The 22,025-nt window shown below is 36.9% G+C and overlaps 1 protein-coding gene across 1 annotated transcript in view; it reads left to right on the top strand.

Annotated features, from left to right (window-relative positions):
- The window catches only part of LOC108763784 (tetraspanin-4), a 58,066-nt gene extending 51,597 nt beyond the window's left edge, over positions 1 to 6,469 (top strand). The window contains exon 6 of the mRNA XM_018511655.1: positions 6,141 to 6,469. Within this exon, the coding sequence (XP_018367157.1) occupies positions 6,141 to 6,330 (190 nt within the window). The 3' untranslated portion in view covers positions 6,331 to 6,469. The remainder of the gene's footprint in view (positions 1 to 6,140) is intronic.
- Positions 6,470 to 22,025: the final 15,556 nt, after the last annotated feature.

The raw sequence follows: 22,025 nt of genomic DNA on the forward strand, positions 1-22,025 counted from the left end.
CGATACGTTATGTCACATTACATTACGGTATTTCCATTCGCGCGTAAAATGATTTAACTTTGATATATGAATGATGGTTTCAATCGATATGTACGACTGTTATAATTGTTACCCGTACTCGCGCGTCGCTTGACAAATATTTCAATAAATTTTCGTTCTGTTCGTATCGATGTATCAAAAGAGCGCGAGTTTATACAGCAGTATAAATATTTCACTTTTTAAGAGCAAGAACGTTTTATCTCCACAGTCGCGTTGTACATTTTCACACATCCGATCAAATGAGATGATCGTATGGAAAATGAAAGCGTTAATAACTTCGCTCTTGAAGCTTTTGATAATAATGAGCATGTAAAAAAACTAGAAAGATGATCCACAGATCCATTGCGCATAATGGCGGAGATCCCGTGATCTCGACCAATCAGAAATTGAGTTTATTTACGGCGTGAACGAGTCATGTGAATTTCTGCAAACGAGCACAAAATTTGATTGACTGACAGATTCCCCACCACCTTCAATCCATCGGAATTAGAGAGCCTCCGAAGGAGAGAGTGGCAAACTGCTCTTCCTCTGATTGGATGCGGTCATCAAAACTCCATAAGCATAGAAGAGATTGGAGAAATCTGGTCACGTGACCCCCGTCTTGATTGGACATGGTCATTCACGTGATCAATTTGCAACTCCCTCCTTCTGAGGAGCTCCAGTCGGAATTAAAGAACCTTACAGGGAGAAAGTGGCAAACTGCATCACGTGATCCGTCTTATCTGATTGGGTATGGGCATCAAAGCTCCATAGGCATGGAAGAGATTGGAGAAATCTGATCACGTGACCTCCGTTTTGATTGGACACGGCCATTCACGTGACCAATTTGCCACTCCCTCCCTCTGAAGCTCTTTAATCGGAATTAAAGGATCTTATAGGGAGAGACTGGCAAACTGCATCACGTGACCCTCTCCTCTGATTGGGTATGGGCATCAAAGCTCCATAGGCATGGAAGAGATTGGAGAAATCTGATCACGGCCATTCACGTGACCAGTTTGCCACTCCCTCCCTTTGAGGCTCTCTAATCGGAATGGATCATTTTTCTTTTTACACCATAGATAATAAGAATTTAGAAAATCTGTGAATTCCGCGAATACTCGTGTATCCGGGCAAAGACGTTAACGTTTGTATTGACAAGCGAGGTCAGTGTGACCATTGCGTGTATTTCGCGCTGCAGTGTATTCGCAAAGCTGCGAGAAAATCACGGATTTCCTACTCGGGGCATTTTATTCTTGCCGACGGGTGACCCGATGCGAGGATAGAGATGAGCACAGCAGCCGGAACTGCCATAACGTGCAGCGCGTTGATACTTCTCCCAAGATGAACTTTTCGCTACTCGCTCTGCCGTGAAATACACGAGCTCACGGGTCGACGTCGCGGTGTTATATTAAAACTTTCTGTCCGATAGATAATCTTATTAGGACTTTTAATTTTCGTTCAAAGAAATCATCTTGTCCTTTGTCTCGAAGTTTTTATTTAATATAGGTACACACTGAAAAGATTGGCTGCTGCAGCAAATTGGATGGTAAAATATGGAATAGCATTTTTAATTGGTTGCGGCAGTCCACTTTTGGTTGCGTTAGCCTATCTGCAATATCAGGGATTTCGATAGGCTAACGCAATCAAAAATTGACCGCTGCAACCAATTAAAAATGCTATGCTATATTTTATCATCTAAGTTTGCTGCAGCAGCCAATCTTTTTTTTCAGTGCACGCTCATCTATCGTGGAGTTCTCCCTTTTGCACCGAACTCTGCGACTTCCTTGAATTATTAGAATTAGTGTGTTTTCGAATAATAGCATTTCTCCAAAGTGTTGCTAAATTTTTCGGGGCTAATGACCTCGGAATTTCAGTTCCACTTTGCGTTTGCATAAAGCGTTAACGTGTACGATTTATAATTTTTGTGCAGTAGATAAAACGCGCGATCTCTTGCGTACTTCCGCTAATGTACGCGAAAAATTAGATTGTTCGTAATGTCGTTGTTGCAACGCTAAAATGTATTAAAACAACACCAAAAACCTTGCTTAAATATTCGTATATGATTACAGCGGAATAAATTCGCGCGTCATATGCAAAACCATCCAAACCATTTGCAAATTTATCTCGTGTTGAGTAATAATTTCATTCATACAACACAGTAAAATCAATCTGTAGATTGTGATACCATACTTAAAAAGTTTAATTATGATTGACGAATTAATTTGTAAATATCTTGTAAAATTATGATTGAGTGGATTCAATTTATTGGAATAAATTATCACAACGCTGCAATATGGAAAGGTTATAACATGGGCATGTACGGGCATCAATTATAAGTACATTATAGGGTCACCTGGAGTAATTGTGACGATATTTAATTTTACGTATTAAAATTCAAAAAGATTAAATTTTAGATTATTCCATATTCAAAGATAATTTGAGTTTAAGTTGGCACAGGTTCTCCTAAGTACAAAAATTTTATGTTATAATAATTATCAAATGTATAAAAGAAAAATACTTTCAAATGATAGTTATTGGAACACGTGGTATAAAACGTGATAAGCAGAAATAGAGTAGTTTTCCTGAAAAATTTTTCCAAGTAAGGATAGAGTCCAAACTTGTTACAAAATTTACTACCAAAATTAATTTCCTGGATTCTGTAACATCTTATATAACACTCTCTTTCGTGGCCGCTCGTGAGAAACGAGGCAGCTTCGTAAATCCTGAAACGCGGCGAAAAGTCGCCGCAACGACGTCGTTGCGTCGCGTGCTGATACTCTTTCCGAAGTTTTCGCCTTGGCAAAATAGCCAGGGATAAAGCAACGCCTGGCGAGAGAAATTCACTGCCTCTCTCTTCCTCTCTCTCTCTCTCTCTCTCTCTCTCTCTCTCTCTCTCTCTCTTTCTCTTTCTCTGGTAGTACCGGTCCGGAAGTACAACCACGTCTCTTGAGCGCGTGTACACGAACGGTTTCGTCGTTCCCTTTCCTTTTGGCTCTCTCGTCCTCTCTTCTGCCTGTCTCCTTACACCCCAGCCCCGTAATTCCCCTTTAAGCTGCTGTGGGAGGTCCGCTCGCGTGTCACACGTAGCGCGAGGATGAATATACAAAGGCGCCTTAAGGAGAGACGCCGCCCGTACTGATGTTCTCGATATTCACGTGCACGTTCACGTACGAACGCCGTCGTCGTTCGTTGGTACACGTGGACCGTTGGCACATACTTAACTGAGTGTATGTGCGGAAGCTTAGAGTTGCGCGTATGTGTATGTGTGTGCGGGTTTTCCTCAGCAGGCTTACAGAAGACTACCTACTACACCGACCGCTGACGTCGCGAACAATGGGGCGATTAACGCGACGGGAATGTGGAAAAGCGGCGACGTCTTGCACGCCGATAATGGAAACGCCTGGCGGCTTGAAAGACGTGAAACGGGACGTGCTGCACCTGGACGGACGTTCAGCGGTTCAATGAGATTTTTGCCAGGTCGAGCAATGTTCTTTTTACTGCTAATTCGTTCTTATCGTAACTTTGCGTTAATGATATATGATATTATAGAAAGAATAAAAAGTGTAAAATTTAAATTTTAAATGCTGAAGTGAAAATAATGAGACCTAATTCTTTAATAATTCAGTAAATTTCATATTTTATTAAATAGTAAAATGTATAGCTTTTTTAGTTTAAATTATTGCAGTTCATTGATTCAAAATAAGAATGTTTTTATTTATATTTTTTTATTTTTATTCATTATGTATATAATTTAGCCACATTTATAAAACTATTTAGCCGAACATGTTTTGCATCAAAGGGATTATACTGGAGATTATTTAATGCTCTATTAACCGAGGAAAGTACCTAATTATTATTATTCTCAAAAGAGAAGGCAAATGGGTAAATTATTGTGCCGAAAAATTCTATTTTGCGAGGTCGATCGGATCGCATTTTTCTGAGATCGTAACAGTGGATTTTCCAAGCTGATGTAACTGTGGCATTATTGCCTCGGAAGATATTTCAACGTTACGATTGCCCTTTAACCCCGACAGTATATATTTCCCGATTTTTGATACGTATCGCCTCAATAGCTTTTATCGCAGGATATCTTTGTGCGCGCGAGTGTGTATTTTGCTCTTCTTTTATACTTTCGCCTCCGTTAAACACCTTTTGTATCTTCCTGAAGGAAAGTATTCCTCTTCTAATCTTAAGAGGGGATCACGAGACGTATATAGAGAAACTTTCGTTGTCCTTTTCTAATTGAACGTACGCGATTCAGAGAAAACATTTAGAGAAATCCTGATAGAAATTTCATGCATTTTTTAAACAGTTCATTAACTTCTGTTTAGTAACTGATAAGTAAAACTATTTGGAATCCCAATCAAGATGTAAACCTTTGCTTGCAGTTATATATATTGCGCTCAAAAGATATCCTGCAAAATCTGAACTCATTTACTAAACAAAAACAGAATAAAAATGGACTACGTATTCTAATTAATTATAATCTATTAATTTTAATTAGAATAATTTATCAATAGTAAACAATAACTGGGCAGGTCTACGAAAATTGTACGTATTTTTACCAGGAAAACTATTTCCAGCCACTGAATAAGACTTTATCAAGTTCTTGTCTATTTCTTATCTCTATTTCGCGATATTATTACAAATAACGAGAATACAATAATATTAGACAGTAACTGAATGAGTGTCTAGGAAAATTACATACATTTCTATTTTACCAGGAAAATTCGAAAATGTTTTTCTTGTATGAGAGTTTTGTGACGCGTAATCTTAGCATTTTATTTTTGAATATTGTGAAATAGGATTGCATTACTTTCTACAGAGAAAAGAAAAAACTCTATTTAACAGCGTGAAAGCTGTAAATGGTTGTCTAAGTCAGTAATATTCATAAATTTCTTGTAGCAACTTTATACTTGTTAATTATTTTAGACAGTCGAGTCATTTTTTAATATTCTTAAATCATTGAATAAAATCATCTTTTAATATTATACAAAATTACATTCATTAATGATTCATTGAAAGGATACGCAAATCCCTCCTGTCGACAACGCGCGCGTCAAAAAAAGAATCTAAATCACTCGCGATGTACCTAAAAGTTTTCTATAGCTCCATTATTTTACTTGTCATTAGCGCACGTTCTCAACTCATTAACGAACGTTAAATGTACCGTTAACAATGAAATAAGCTGTGAAGTAAAATAGACAGTCGGCTCTTTCAAGAAATTCCGCCTTAATGCACCATAAACGAGGAAAGGTCGTGTCGAGGTCCTGAACAACGAGTTTTGCCCACACTTCCAGCCACATTTTCTTGAGAATTCCTCATCATTTCGAATTTCGCGAATAAATCTTCGCCCGCCCTCGAGAGTGTACAGCGGCTATCGTGGCCGGAAACACTTGGAAACGGTCGTGGGAGAGGACGAGAGCAGCTTTTCCGCCAGAAAATTGAATTTCTTAGATAAGGTTCTTCATCCTCGCTTTACAACCGGGACATCAAACGCGGCCCGCCGCATTTTCTCTCGATCTCTCCCCAACCTGATAATTACAGCGAGGAGCCATCGTGTAATTTAAATTTGTTTCTTTTTTTCGTGGGAAAATAAATTGTCACGCGATAAAGCGTTGCACGAAAAGCAAGAGTAGGGTACGTTAGGACGGTGTAACATTACCACCGTTGATAACTGGAGGATACACGACACGTGAGAGAAACGACGTTTATTAATCGATGCTACAATGTCGTCACCCTTTAAGCGTTAAAGCCTTGCATCTTATTAATGTGGTACCGTGAGAGAATTAACAATAGACGGCTTCGTTGATTCTCTTCGTAATTCTGTTGCCTCTATCTTTTTGTAGACGAGGAAACGGGATAAAGCTCTGGGAACTTCTCATCAAATTATATACAGATGAGGAGGCCATACGATTGTAAAATCAGAAAACAAAGACGATAATTTGAATAGGCCAAAATATAATAATAACAACTCGAATTACACTAATTAATATTAGACATTTATTTGCTCTTTACGATATTATTTATTTGTATTGCTATGTACGTTATTTATTTGTATTGTTATATTCTTTTGCATTTCATTTGAGATCTCCATGTCGAATACGTCTTTCATGCTTTAGTCTCGACGAAGACGGTAAAAGAAGCGTGTGGAAAACAGGCTGTCTCGATGCGATAGCGTTGGATTTAGCCTGGATCACCGCGTATATGGTGGGACTGTGCTTCATGTCGATTCCGTCACATATTCTGGCTATTGTATCGGCGGGAATACTTTTACGGATCTCGAAACGAACATCGATCTCCAACGGCTGACATTCTTTCACGATACACCGTAAATGCCGTGGTGATTTTATGCGTTCGCGTTACATCTCTCAGTTCAATTCACGACTCGGTTCAATTGGTGAGTGACAACCTACCTTAAATAAAACTTTTTCGTTGAACGTACTTGATTGTATATGCAACTTGCGAGGGGATAACCACTTAATGTAATCTTGGGACAGAGTCCTCGAAATCATTATAAAATTCGTATGACATCTCTACGTATAATCCGATAATTATATATACAACCCCACGAGAAATTATTGTATAATATTAAAATTAATTAAATAAAATTGTATATTTTATCAAATTACTTCATATGTAGTGAAAAGAATTATTTGTAATCAGATGAAATCATGTAATCTGCGGGACAATATTTCAGGTAGTGGTTACTCCCTCGGCAACTTGCATCGTTCTATTCTGTGAAAAATGCATAATTGTTAAAAGCTTTCTACTGCAATAGTAAGTTATTTTAAAATGTAAATTTGAAATAAACCTTTTACTTTGTTATATAAATGTATTAATTTAAATTCATTATTAGTAAATGATTTTATTTAGTTCGCTTTTGTTTGCTCTGTGTGACAATTATGAATAATTAATTATATATTTAATGCTCTAATATTACAAAATTTAACAGAAAATATATTTTGCACGTAATGCTATTATTACATATGCCTGATATAAAGAAGTAAATGCGAAAATTTTCGATTACGAATGTCCACATAAATATTATACGGCGTAAATTGATTCTGCATTTATGCTTTTTAAGGGTGTTTATTATTGTCTCTCGTTATAAAGTAGCGGCCAGTAATTTGTATTCCAAGCAAAAAAAGTTTCCCTAACTGTGCATGGCTTTTGTAAGGGAGGAAGAAAATGAATGGAAGTGGCGATAGGAAGAGAATAGAAGTTCTTATTGCTTCCGCTTTGCAAACCCAGTGGCCATCAAAGGGGGAGGGGGAGGGTTGAATCCCTTAGGGAAAACGGGATGTTTCGTCGCGATAACAATGGTCAGACCACTTTGAACAGAACTATTCTCAATCGCGCCATACGTTATCGGATTGCTCTTTGTGATGATTCTGACCTATGCTTCTGTTATCACCTTTTAGTAAAGATTCTCGCTCGAAGCTTTAACGAAAATCAAACATGTATGTAGAAAGTTGCAAAATTGATGCTAGATTTGCGGTTATCGAATTAATTCTGCATTTGCATTATTTTAGATAAAATCAGTAGTTTTCCTCTGTAAAAGAGCGCGTAAAATGAATTAATTCACGAAATAATTCACTTACACCGTCGCATATACTCTTGCATTGTTATGTTAATTCCCCAAGAATTTACATACACAATATGCCGTATGATTTACGATACTGAAAAGTTACCGTATAATTGGAGAAAGATTAATATTGAAATTCCCGAAATATGTTAATCTTCATTTTAATGATATTAATTCTCACATAAACAGGGCCCAGAGTTTCCCTCCGAAATTCAGGTTGCAAATTAACAAATTAAAATATTTATTATTTATCATTTATCATTTATCACTTCTTTTCGTTCGACTAACTCGAAATAAATAATTATTGTAACAAAATAAGTAACGAATATCGTTTGCCAACATGCACAATTGCGTATCGTAACGATATATGTTTCATCAATGAAAATAAGCTAGTTGGAATTCCGCTCAGAGGAATGATGGCAGAGGAAGATAGAAGGGGCTGCGCAATTCCTTTATATTTTCCGTTCGCTAACTGGGGGGGCTGTAGTTGTACGGAGAGAAAGCTATGATAAACGAGTTGTCTCGCTGCGATAGCACCAGACCTGGCGTAGATCACGGCGCGCGCCGTTATCGAACTGTGTTTCATGGCGAAGCTGGCCCACATTCCGACGATCATACTAGTCGAAGTTCTTCTGTGTACGAATCGGATCGGCCGCGGATTATCGTCGGCTGATCCGTTTACATTGGTGCTCCATTATCGCCCGCTGGATTAACGCGAGCGTTCGAGAATGTCGGACAACCGACATATCGCATATATATGCATATGTGGCAAAAACGCGGAAAATCATTTCCCCGGATAGTGTTCCCTGGATAGTCACGTATGACAAATATATAAAAAATTCAAATATTTATACAAACATTTATTCGAATATTTTGTTAAATATGTAACCATTTTTGGAATTGTCCTAATAAATCTAACTAGAGCTGAAGTTTGAAATAATAAAAAGACTTTGTAAAAGAAGATGGATGTTAGTGATTTTTTGTCAAATAGGAGCACATTTTAAAGCTCTGTATAAAATAATAATAGAATCGTAATATGCTGCTTGGAATTTTTCCGTTGCTTTTCTTGTGACAATGTGTCAACGTTGTGACAATCGGACTATTTCTGCGATAATATTCAGCCGGCAAAAATTATGCAGCTCCGAAGGTACATAGATTTGAACAGTGTGACGAGCAGTTTCCTTTTTTAACTGCGAAATAAAACAACTATTTACGGTAGTGTAACTGTCAACTGTGATCTCGCAAATTTTAAAATTGGTTTATCGCACGATTTAGTATTTATATTCGGATGCACACCATAAACGACAACACAAACGCCGCTGTTACATAGCTCTTCGCTATTTACTGGCGAAAATAATATCTGCCTCGGGCAATTTTAAACACGCTCTCTACATAGTCTCTTATAATTTGCACGCGTAGTTACAAGATGATCAAACGAGATGCTGCTGCAAAAAAGTTTCTATTTACGTCGTACGTCTCCGGTGCGGCCTAGAGACGGCGAATATTCGAAGCCGGATGCTTCGTAACGCAAGCTCGATTATATATCGAAAGCCGATCGGTTTACACGGATGCTCCATTATCGCAGCCGCTTTGTTCCGCACCGACGGAATCGCGAACGCGTTCAGACCGTTCGTGCGACTGGTCTTAAAAGATTAAGTGCGATCTTGCGTTCGTACTTCCAAGAACGACGTCAAACTCTCTCTTTCTCTCTCTCTCTCTCTCTCTCTCTCTCTCCTCGCCGGAGAGTCCTCGACGAAATCATGTTGATAGAGAGAACGAAATGCAAAAGTTTCGTTCAGCGAAACGACGAGAGAAAGCCTCGAATTTAAGTCGAGCGGTTCCACAAGCGACCGGCCGATCCCGGATTACCTTTATTTGATCCGTTTATGTCGATGCTCCATTATCACGGATTCGATTCGCGCAATAACGGATTGACAAAGTGGCTTCGCGGAAGCTCGACGCTCTGAATCGTCATCACGCCCGTGAGAAATCGAACACGCTGTTTTACCAATTCCATCTGGTTTTCTGCATCGACGAAGTATATCCGGCTGCTGTACTATAACTGCCGCAGATCGTGATTATACGCACGACCCACTTTTTCCCTCTACGTTCTTTCTATCGCGTTGTTTTGACGCTCCTCGAATGGCCGGGGTAAGTGTTATTGAACAACAATTTCACGTTTCGTCGATCCCCATGCAATGGACAAATCTATGACAAAGTGTCTGCGAAGCGTGATCGCTATCTAAACATGGGACTATTGCAATTTAAAACTCGTTACTCTGTCAGTTAATCTATTCAGTCCGCTATACCTTTTCATCATCAAAATACAATTATTTTTCTATATTCTTGTGCGATATTCATGTGGATATGACTGAAAAGAATTGCATTCATCCTTATCAGGAACAATTCAATAGCACAATCCTAACAGTAATATGAAAAGCAAATATGAAGATTATATCTACGGTTTCAGCAATTATACACAGTAAAAAAGAAAATGTTAATTTTAACATTTTTTACATGTCCCAGAAGATCCACTTTAAATTTTAAGTTAAAGTAACTCATTCATCTTGTGTTATTTGTTAACGAATTAGTAATGTTAAATAATTGACACAATACTTTACATTTATATTTGTTATTTTGACTTTAGGGATGATTTAAAACTAACATATAAAATAAGTAGAGTACATAGAAGAGTAGTTGCAGTAACTCGTAAGAAAATGTTAATAAAACATTTTTGTTCGTATAATGTAAATGAAAAAATTCTTAGATGTTAAATTGACTTTGAGCTATATAGATTAATTGAAACAATTGTGTTAAAAACACTCAAAATAATATTCCATTTTTAATTGACATACGCAATTGTTAAGTTAGAAAGGTGACATGAATCTAACACATCAAAATGTTACAAAAATAATAACATATCAGTTGTATGTTTATTTTACATTGAAGTAATAATCAAAATGTGGTAACACAAGAAAAATTCTCTACATATGGACGCACGATTTTTTACTGTGTAAGAGGAGAGAAATATCAAACTTTTTTTTATAATAAAGTAAATTCAATGATAAATATATTAATAATCAAGTTAGTTTCAGTCATTAAGTTTTATGTAATTATTTTATTTAAACAAAAAAATATCTTATTATTTCATCTAAATAAAAAATCTTTAATTTTTTATTTTAAAATAGCTTTATCATAATAAAAGATTACATTTGCTAATGAGAGAACTCGTTAATGGGAGGTTTAAAGAGAATGTGAGAGAATAAACTAAATAAATTTTATAGATATATTTTTATTGCTAGTAATTTTAAATGCGCAACACGATCACAAGAATACCACATGCCGTCTTTGAGTTTATTTATCGTGAGAAAAAGTACGAGCCATTGATCCATTAATAAGTCGCGACATACCTCGTCGCATTTCTTGCACTACATATATTCTCAGCACATAAAGCAAGCGTAGTTCATAACGTCAAGTACTATCTACCGCTTAACCCGTATATATACTTTTCCATGTAGTAGCGAAATAGGGGAAGCAGCGGATCCGGTATAAAGCAGCACTCGCGTTGATGCAAATATATAGCCGACGCGATTATATTTTCATTAGACGGATCATGAATAGAAATTACATCGTTACAACTCAAAGGTAACCGCGGACATCAGAGATCTTGCGACGAGGCGCTTCCGTACGCGATACTTTTTAATCGCGGTGCTCTTCCCTTCTTTGGACCTTTTTTCTGGAGGGAAAGATTCCGCGAGAAAAAGTACGAAGAAACAGCGAAAGCGTGAGAGTTGCGAAAAGGATATATGCATAAAAAGTACACTACTGTAATCCTCTGTGTTTTCGAATCAATAGAAAGAAAGAATTTCACGTTTTCTTAACAATCTTTTTGCAGATATATATATATATATGTATATATATATTCGTATATAAAAGTAATAAGTATTTATATCGCGAGAGTACTGGGATAATATTAAAACACTCATTTTTCGTTCGACAAACATTTTTATGAAAATGATTAAATGCTCAAAAATATGTCATGGAAATTTTGTACACATATTCATGTAACGTTTAATAAACATTTGGCCATGCAGCAGTTATTGAAAACGTAATTCTGCGGCGTATGGAAAATTGGAATATTCATATGCGAAATTATATAATATATTCGCAAAATAAAGAATCTTGCTGCTATTCATAAATCGTGATTTATCTTTTGTTGCATGCAAGTTAAAAATATCTAATTAAATATTAATATTTTTTATTATAAGTAAAAAATGCATAAATATCTACGCTTTTTATATTCATAATACGAATTTTAGTCATAATTAAAAATTCAGAATCGCGTCTATTTTAATCGAAAAATATAACATTTTAAAGAAATCCGGCAGAGCAGGTGTTATATAATCAATACTTCCTCCACAATCTTGTGGAAAAAGTGTTTACTAGTTGCGGAATCTTGAAAATTTGAATAATAATTTTCAAATTTCCTGTGAAACAGCATTAGCTAATATATTTTGTTTTATAATAATTCGTAATGCTTAATTCGCGACCGATTGTAATTAAAAATCACTTTTTCACGTTCGTTCAGCTATTTTTCTCGAATTTTTTCCACCGTTAATTCGCCTCTCATCCGTCAAAATATAATGGAATTCTAAAGCGCTATAATTCCGTCCCGTTTGCATCCGAATTCCGTTTTTGAAAGTTGATAACTCGGATGCTGAGTCGGTAGTAGCATCGACGCGTCTCCTCAAAGCATCAAATTCGCGATTTGTTCGTCGAATGGATTCTACCAATTTCGAGTCGAGTCTCTGTGCCTGCGGGGCTCGCAGAAATAATCGCTCGAGGGCTGTATTCGTCGACCGTACGAGCGCTGACTATACGCGAGTGCGAACGCGTAAAAATCTCTCAATCGCTGTGCTCCGCGCGACCACTGATGAAGTTCCCCTTTTCGACGGACGTGTTGTCTTTTTTCTTCCTTTTTTTTTTATTTTACCTGTTTTTGCAACGCGCGCGCTCGGAGATGCAGCGAAAGAGTTTCGAAAAATAGCCGCCTCTTGCCGCGGTCGTTACTCCGCAGTCGATGTAAAAAAATGCGGCACGAGAACGGATCTGGCCGAGTGGGTGGGCGATAAATCGACGTCGCGGCAATAATTACGAGCGAACTCGATTATTCTCGATTATCGGAAAGCGACAAATATTTCCCGAGCGGAATAAAGCGTATTGCTTCGCCGTGCCGTCTCTTGACGCGCCTTGCTACGTTCGCGATAATTTATCGGTTGTTAATAAATTGCCTCTACACACTATTGTTACCTTTATACATATAGTCAATTGGTTTCTCGCACTTTTCTTGTCAGGATCGAGTGATAATTCACCTTTACTGATTAACGACGAATTTCGCCGACGACGACGATGGTCGTCAATGATTGCGAGCTTCGTTCTCGTTTGAGGTCCGAAAATTACAGACTGACACGGGGAACACGATGACGTTCGTCGGACGACTCGTACGAATGTGCTTTACAATTATAGTGTCGAGAGAGGTCCCTTGAAATTGCGAGCGATGATTTGAAGTCTAACTCTGACTTCGTACGCGCGCGTATCTGTGGTCCGACCCGCACCGTGCATTTTCAAGAAAAATCGATAATCCTTTATAGGGCATAAAACTAGGTAGTCTTTTTTATTGCTTATCGACGCTGTTGTACGTGTCATGCAATGCCCGCTCGTCGCAAAGTTCCCAAGCGTTGCGGGAAAGTGCGATAAATCTTTTCTCTTTTAGCGTATAAAACTTTTTCGTTAAATCAAACTGGGTAATCGAGGCACTTGCGAGTTTGAGTTATTAACAGCGAATCGAAGTGAAACCTGTCGAAAGAGGGGATGCGAGAACAATTTCACTACTCCATTAAGTACGTTCGATAACAGGGGAAGCTTAAATTTCAGTTTCGTTGATAGCTACGGCTACGTTTCGTGAACTTTAGGAATCAGAATGCTTTCAAGATTTTCGGTCAGATTCGAGTAGCATCCGCAAAGGCGAGTACTGTTATCTGTGTAATCGCAATCTCTTGAGGTAACCGAGGTATTCGAAGCTCCGTATCTAGTATAAGTCAAAAGTTATTTCGTGTTGGTGATTTATGGCCGAAGGAAATTTAATAACAACGGTATTTCACGATCTCATAGTTGAACATTACTGTCAAATATACATCGGGAGTATTAATGTCGATATGTTTGTATTACGTATTTCTTTGTAATGTTTGAGGTCTTTATCTTTTAATATGTAACTTATAATAATATGATTCAAATATTTTGTTTTATAAAAAAAAAAAAAAACGAAAGTGTTGATGAGTCACATGTCACAAGTCTCTTTGAATACAGCAGCACCGGACGGTATTAATGCTTCCGATTGTACGAGCGCAGTCGGATTGCATCATAACGAGCATTGCATCTATAGTGATGCATTCATCCGAAAACTATTTTGATTAGAGTCAATTGGAGTAATAGTGAGTGGGTAGAGTGTAACTCAATATTTTCCAATTATAGTGGAAAAAAAAAAATCAATATTCACGCTGAAAATATTCAAATTGTATTTTTCATTTACAGGCATATATATCAAAATCAATATTTGCTATAGTATCGTTAGAAAGAAAACAACTTTTAATTTAATAACATCACGATGAATTAATGATTAATAATTTGGCAATAACAATGATTAATGTATCGTTATGCATGCATCAGTTACAAACTCATTACTCCCTTCAGCTTCAGTTTCTTCATTAATTTAGCGGTTACCGCGAAATCATTAAGAAATGCCATTGGTTAATTTCGGCGCCGGGAAAGCCATATTTATTGCATCAAATTTTACGTAACTTTATTACAAACTGTTAGATATGAAAGGAGTAATGTAATTCAATCCCTTAGGATTGAGTAATAAAGTAATTCAATCCTTTAAATTTATTATAACATTTTGTTATTTTTAACTGCCATGTATGTCAAAATGTAAATTAATCCATTTCTGTAGTTAGTTTCAAAGTAAACTTCGTCCATATTAACGTATACATTTAATGGCAAATTAAATTTGAGCCAAATTTAATACATTTAAATTGGTAACTCTATTGTTTTAGTCAAATTAACATAATGAATAGGAGCAATGGTGATTTACAAAAATAATTAAAAATAACTTAAATTGTGAATATAATTTGACATTATGAATTGAACAGTGCAACAGGAAATGCGGTAGCGTCTCCCGTCAAGTATATTTTTGAAATTTAATACATTAAAAATATCTTTTTTATATTATTACGAAGGGATAATACACAGTGTCACGAAAGAGACGCTAACGGCGTATCCTTTACAGGAAGGAGGATACTTATGTAATTAAAAATTATTGTTTTGTTTAAACAAATTGATATTATTTAAAAAATGCATATATTGGGGGGGGGAGAAGAATATAGATTTTTACAATTAAAATGAGATAATGATCATGTCCGTAAGTGCACTTAATGCGTAGATATGAATATACATGTATTTTTCTGCCCGATTTATGTAATTTAGTCATTTAGATACGTCGTCGTCATCGTCGTCGTCTTCGCAAAATCTTGTCCCCTTTTGCACCTTTTTTTGCACTTTCTACACTTTTTCTGTATCTTTTTTTTTACATCTCTTCTGCACTTTTTGCACTTTTTCTACACCTTTCTGCACTTTTTCAGCACCTTTTCTGCACTTTTTCTACATCACTATCACATCTCTCTCACACCTCTCCCGCATTAATTTGCGCCCATTTGACGCCGTGTTTTATGGGACTTTTTAAATAGCGATACTTGAAATATTATTTCGATTTCATTTCCTTTTTTATGGCATTATTTTTGTCATGTTTTTTTCTGCAAAATATACTCTTGACGTCTTTTTTTTTAATTTTTCATGCTTCCCCGGTAGATATATCTTACGCAAACTTTATGTTATAATTGGTTAGACTTGGAGTACGATAACTTGCGTTCTTGCATAACCTGGATAAATAAATTCCGCGGTACTGGGATACTAATTATAAATTACGCCGACAATTCGACCGCGAAATTTCGCGGTCGCGAGCGTTCTGTGCGATGCGCCAGTCTCGCTGACAGCAAATGTCATTATTCGGCGCGCGCGCGTGACGCAAGCAATCGAGATGGTTGAAACAACGGATGGATAATGTTTGGATCACGTTGTCGTAGACGCCGCGGAAATGCCGACTTATTCCATTGTCGCGTAATATTATGATGGATCACAGAGTACCGAGCGTACCAGCGCAATCTTTGTTAAATTACGAGATGTCGTTGCGATGAACCCCATAAGTCGCGGTGCTCTCAGGAAGTGTTGCAAACGTTTATTTCGGACTTAATTAATATTGCCGGTATCTAACAAGAGCACGAGCGAGCGAATATTGTTTGCCGTACTGCTGACGGATGTCGTAATGCCTGAGAGAAATTACGTATATCAATCTTGAAGAGCACTGCACGATGTGAAATGCACGCACTGCACGCGAGCGGTCAATCACGCGAGGAAAAAAAAGAGGAACGAAAATAAAAAGAATATACCAAAACGTTTAGCGCTCCGACGTTCGCGTATCTCACCGATAATAATAATGTGTGCGATGTAAAACGCGCAGGTTTCACCGGCCTGCGTATTTCTGAACTTCCTCTAAGGAAACAGCATGTAATATGTCGGAATGCTCATGCATCAGTGCTGATCATATTTAGATGGAGCGTTGAATTCACACAAATATTTGTGTCTCGCGTACCTCGCACGCGATGCTTCTCTATTAACGTGGTATGTGTTCTGCGTGGCCGTTTGCGTGTATATGTGAATGCAACGGACGCGATGTATTTTAGCAACGATGCCACATCGCGTCACGTTTAATCTGATGGCGTTTTTCCCCGTTATTAGATCGCCCCGACGCACTTTTTTCCTCTCTTTAGTTTCCTGATATACGATACGCTTTTTTTTTTTTTAGCCGACGTTAAAAAGCGTAGTCTCTCTTCTCTCTATCTCTCCGCGATATTAGGATATTCTGAATTTTTAGCTGTTCCCCCGAGTTTCTCTACTTCAACATCGATCACAGTTTCCTCTTACAATAACGCGAGAGAGATGAGAATAACTAATTAAGTTTAAAAGAAAGAAACCTTATCGTTGCTTTACGTCCATCAATAGCACTGAAAATTTTATTATCGTAATTTTATTATCATGAAACAAAGAGGTATGAAAAGAATAATCTTTTCATGGTACGGTAACGAACGTATATTTTTTATAAATTGTCAATAATTGGTAGAAGATTTAATTAAAGGAAATTTAATTCTGTAAAATACACCAGGAGCAAAGTAGCCACTCATTAATTTTTTGCAATTACAAAAAACACTATCTGGCGCGGTCCGAGTGGAACTTGAAAAAGAAATTAACGATTTGTAGAACCTGCGGAAGTAATTCTGTGGCAAGAGGCATACGGTGCGGCGTGTGGCTGCCGATGCGAGACCTGACCGAAATTCCGAGACGGTTTTTCGCGGTGTAGTTGGTCGTTTTAACTGCATGCGCGCGAATCGTCGAAAAAGCGGTTCGGTATTTTTTCCCCCTCTGAAATCGATAATTGGTGCCGTATAAGCTGCGGCGAAAAAGCCAGCCTATCGATCCGTTCGATCGAGCAGTTAATTGATAAATCGCATCGCAAAAACCCCCGCATTTCGACGGCGGATTTCAATGGTGGAATCACCGGCAGCGACGAGCTTGCGAAGTAATGTCGAGTTTTTAACACGGTCGTATTTTATATATATCTTAAATTGAGCGAAGGATCGATTTTACATCGATTGTACTATACATTGTATCGATCCTAATAGGCGTACATTTGGACACTTGAGTTGTAATGTTTTCTGATTGTGCGTTACACTGAGAAAAAAAAGTTGCTATTTCAAAAAAATATTAGTCGATTCAACTAAATGTAGCGGTCACGGATTGTCAAGCAAATATTTGTTAATTCAAACAAATAAAATATGTTATTTGTTTGAAATTACAAGATTTTGTTAATCTAAATATATAAATATTTGAACTAAATAATCATTACGAACTACACGGAGAAAATTTTATATTAAGTTTTAATACAATTTTAAATTACACTTTACTATGTCTTGTATTTTCGATGGAAAACAACATGATTCTCACAACATGATTCCGACTTAACTTTTACTATGATAATACTAATTTTTATCACATAAATAAATTAATTATTTTGTTAAGCCATATTGAAAACAGTTAATTTTTACTAACATGAAAACAGTTAATTTTTACTATGGTACTCAAACAAAATTTGCTAGGTATACTTGATTTTGTAATAAAAAATTTTTACTATGAAAAAGTGTAAAAATTACGTTATATTATTGTTTTAAAAAAAATAACTATAGCATTTAAACTTATAATTTACGTAAAGACCGCAGCTACTACCACATTATAGTAGTTTTAAATATAAAATTTTCTCCGTGTAAATGCATTTAGTCAAGTTAACAACTTTTTTTTCTCAGTGTACATACCGTGATTACATGTTATTGTAATCTCATTGGCTTTTCGTGAAAAGCGATAACACATGCGGAATTTATAGGTTTATTAATGAAATTGATATAAAATGCTGTAAAATGAGTAAACTGTAATACGATACAACAATGTTCAAATTCGCGACTAACATTTTAAACTAAAAGATTTTGACACTCTTCTCTCTCTCTTTCTCTGCAGAAATTCTTTTATAACATATACATACAAGTTTATAGTTGCGTATACATATTTAAATCTCAATCACTGTGCAGGTTACAATTTAGGCAACCGTTTACAATAAACCAATTTGATTTGAATATAAATGAACAGCGTTTTAATTTATAATTACTGCAGTTTTGAAAGGTAACATCAATATTGTTTTTCATTGTTTCATACTGCATGTAAAAATATTACATTACATGTGCGTAAAATTATGAAGAGTTGTAGTGAAATAAAATAATAAATTAATAAATCAAACTTTACTTTATTGTAGTAATTTAAAAATTAATTACAGAAATAATATTTATTCAATATGTATATTTATATAATTATATAAAGTATATCAATATATGAAAAAAATAGGGGCATTGTGGTCTTGTATGTCTTGTTATTGAACATGTTTTTAGTATCGCTGAGTTTCCTAATGAAAGCGCGAGCTTCTCGAAATTTATGATTCGTACGAGCGAGTCATTTATATGTAGTGGCGGTTATCTAAACAAATAACTCTGCTCGTCGAGAGGGAAATACACGATAAGAAATTTTCGGCGCGCGTTGCACATGCATCTTCGTTGATCGCGCCAAACAAGGGCTTCGGGAGGATGAATGGAGCGTCCACGAACTTTCAACAGAAGACAGAACATGGCAAGTACATACACACAACATTTCTTAGTGGCAAATTTTTGCCTTTTAGCGAAATGTACCCTGTGAATAAGGAGGTCTTAAAGCGGAGTTCCGGTGCTTTTTTCCAATGTACATTCCGCGCTGTAAAATTGGTACATATATATGTACATACATGTGTTCTGAATTCTATGTTCTAATAAAACAGAACGTACAATTCCAACTAAGATGTTACAAAAATAAAAGGATATCTTTCAAGTATATCTGTACATATAATATCTCTATGAAACTTTTAACTCCTTAGAAACTTTTCATCAAATATATCCATTATGTTGATATATATCTGTAATGCCATTGACGTGTTTTCGCGTCCTTCTTTAATACGTAAGTCGACTAAGTTTTTTTCCAAGTTATCGAAAATGGTTAAAGATGATAAGTCAGACCAATTGAATATAAAGTAAAAATGTTGTTTTCGTCCTGCTTTTCGTGCACAGGGAGAAGAAGGTAGTCGTATGTAAAATTTTAATCAGATTTCGTCGAAGGATGCTACATTTCGAATGCAACCGGATGCGCTCAACGGAAGCGGAAAAATACGAAAACTTCGTTTTAGCAACAATTTGTGTCAAACGAGCGGCGCGAGCCGACAAACTTGATGCAAGCGAATAGACCGGGCTTCTTTCGTCAAACTTCGCGCAAGCAGAACGAACGAGAGGTTGTTATCAAGTTAGAAGGAAGTTTGTCGCGAGTTCGCCGATGCAACATGCTGTAAACAGACTGCACCGCTTTCTTTGTGTCGCGGTAGTTGGAAAATGTGTATTTACTTTTATATGAAATCTGCTGCTTTCCTCAAAAATTGCTTCGCATATACCCTTTGGTAATAGCTCGTCTCTGTTTTATCATTTTTGTGCTATGCTGCTTCAAATGAGAGGCATGATATAAATACATTCTCGAAAGAATTCTCTTTTACTTTCAATGTTGATTCAAGTTGTCATAAAAGTCACATAAATTTAAATTTATTTTCGGTTGATAGTATAATGCTTTTAAAAAATTTCCCTTAATGTTGGTTCATAACCTTGCTTTAAGAAGCCGTAAACCGTAGGCCGAAAGCGTTAAATCCGAAACACAATAGATATAGTAAACTTTAAGCCGTAAGAAATCAACCATTTATAGTCGATTATTTTCCTCATGTTCGAGTTATTCGACTGTGGTTGGACAACATCTTATTACGGCTTAAAGCTTACTGTACCAGAGGTCTCCTTAGGAGTCACTCCTGTCAACCCTTTAACGTCACTTAACTTTCGGCCTACGGCTTAATGGCCTTTTAAAGCAAGATTGTGGACCGATACTTGTCGTCCTACTGATAAAAAAATCTATAAACTCTTGTCATACTGATATTAAATATCTATAAGAGCTATTTGCACTTACAAAAATGATTATATCCTTTAACATTTTTAGAGAATTACATTATATATTATTTATGTATTATATAATTTTTAATATTTTCGTTTTATCTCGTAAAACCGTAATATATAAAAAAATTTTTGCTTTTCAATGAAATTTACGCTAAATTGACCTTTTTCAATTGCTTACATTTATATTAAGTTTCATTAAATTGTATAACTCCTTAATATTAAAGCATATAAGTAAAATTTATTATAAATTGAATATTTATGTTCAATACTCGCTCGAAAGCATCGACAATTTCTTCCTCTGTCGCGTATATAGCTGGCGTTTCACAATCTTGCAACGCCAAGAGTAACAGAAATGAGAGCACACTTTTCGTTCTGATAGAAATCGCACCGGTTGTATGTAGCGGGGTGGAGCGGAGTGAGAGCACGTGCGAACTCGACTGGACATCCCTCGATTACGTTCATCCGCACCCTCGCGTTTCCTCGAAATCGGTAAGGAGGCGCCATCGCCTCGTTTCCTTTCGAGAGCACCTTCAACTCCCGTCTTTTTTATCCTCCCTGCCGCACCGTCCCCGCACATTCACTCCCCTGGTTTCTTACAAGTCCTGTCTCCGGGGTTAGTAGACAGCAGGAACGGCGTCGGCTCTCTAAACACGTCATTTGTATGCGCGACGGTTGCATAAGAAATTCGTGCGAGTGTTTGTCTTCGCCGTTAGCACGACGAAGGTTCGAAGAGACTACGGTGGTAGAAGTAGGATAGCTTAGAAGGGACAGAAGGGTGAACAGGAGGAGGGAGGGGAGAGGGGGAGGGCGGGGGGTGACAAAACGAAGTGGTGCACGAGAGCAATCACGTCGACGAGAGAAAGGATGACCTCCAGATAGCACCTTCCTTACACGTATATCCTGTAGATAGACTTCAGCTGTAGAAACCAGGCCGTGGCGAGGAGGTCGCGTCCCGGTGATTAATGAAATTTCGATCGGTGGTGTAAGACGAATTAGACGTGCCTTATGAGACAGATACACGGGCATGTAGTTCGCATGAAGGAGAAAGAAATCATCTCGAATATGACACCGTCTTGATATTATCTTGAATATGTCAAAGTACTCTTCGGTTGTATTCTCAGTTGCGATATTTATTACCTATATGTCTAAATCATTTATTTTTCAAACATATATACGTTGCGTGAGAAAATGCATTTTACGACATATTTTGTTTCAAGTCGCTACTAAAAAAAACACATCTGTATGTCATTTTAAATAATTCCGGTCCAGCTAAATCGATCGCGATATAGTGTATGTCCTTTTAAATGACATAAACAGGAACATCATAGCGTCCACGCTTCAGAACACAAAAGTTATCGTTATTGCTCACCTTTTTTTCCTCTTTGCTTTGTGAACGACTACCTCTTTTGTATTATGCGCGTCAGCAGTTTCCGTATGTAGGTCACATCATGCCACTTTTTTGCCGTGGTAAGTGTCCTCGTGGTTATTCAAGAAGTTCTTTGAGAACTAGAAACTTGAAGAAAATTGCTAGTATCGTGTCTGTCGATGGTTAGTGGTCGGGGAAGACTGTAACGACGGAGGCAAAAAGGGTTTTAGCGAACGATGGCCGTCCGGGGATTCACGCGGCTTCGACG

The sequence above is a fragment of the Trachymyrmex cornetzi genome, unplaced genomic scaffold (genome assembly GCF_001594075.2).
Source record: "Trachymyrmex cornetzi isolate Tcor2-1 unplaced genomic scaffold, Tcor1.1 scaffold383, whole genome shotgun sequence".
Classification (NCBI taxonomy): domain Eukaryota; kingdom Metazoa; phylum Arthropoda; class Insecta; order Hymenoptera; family Formicidae; genus Trachymyrmex; species Trachymyrmex cornetzi.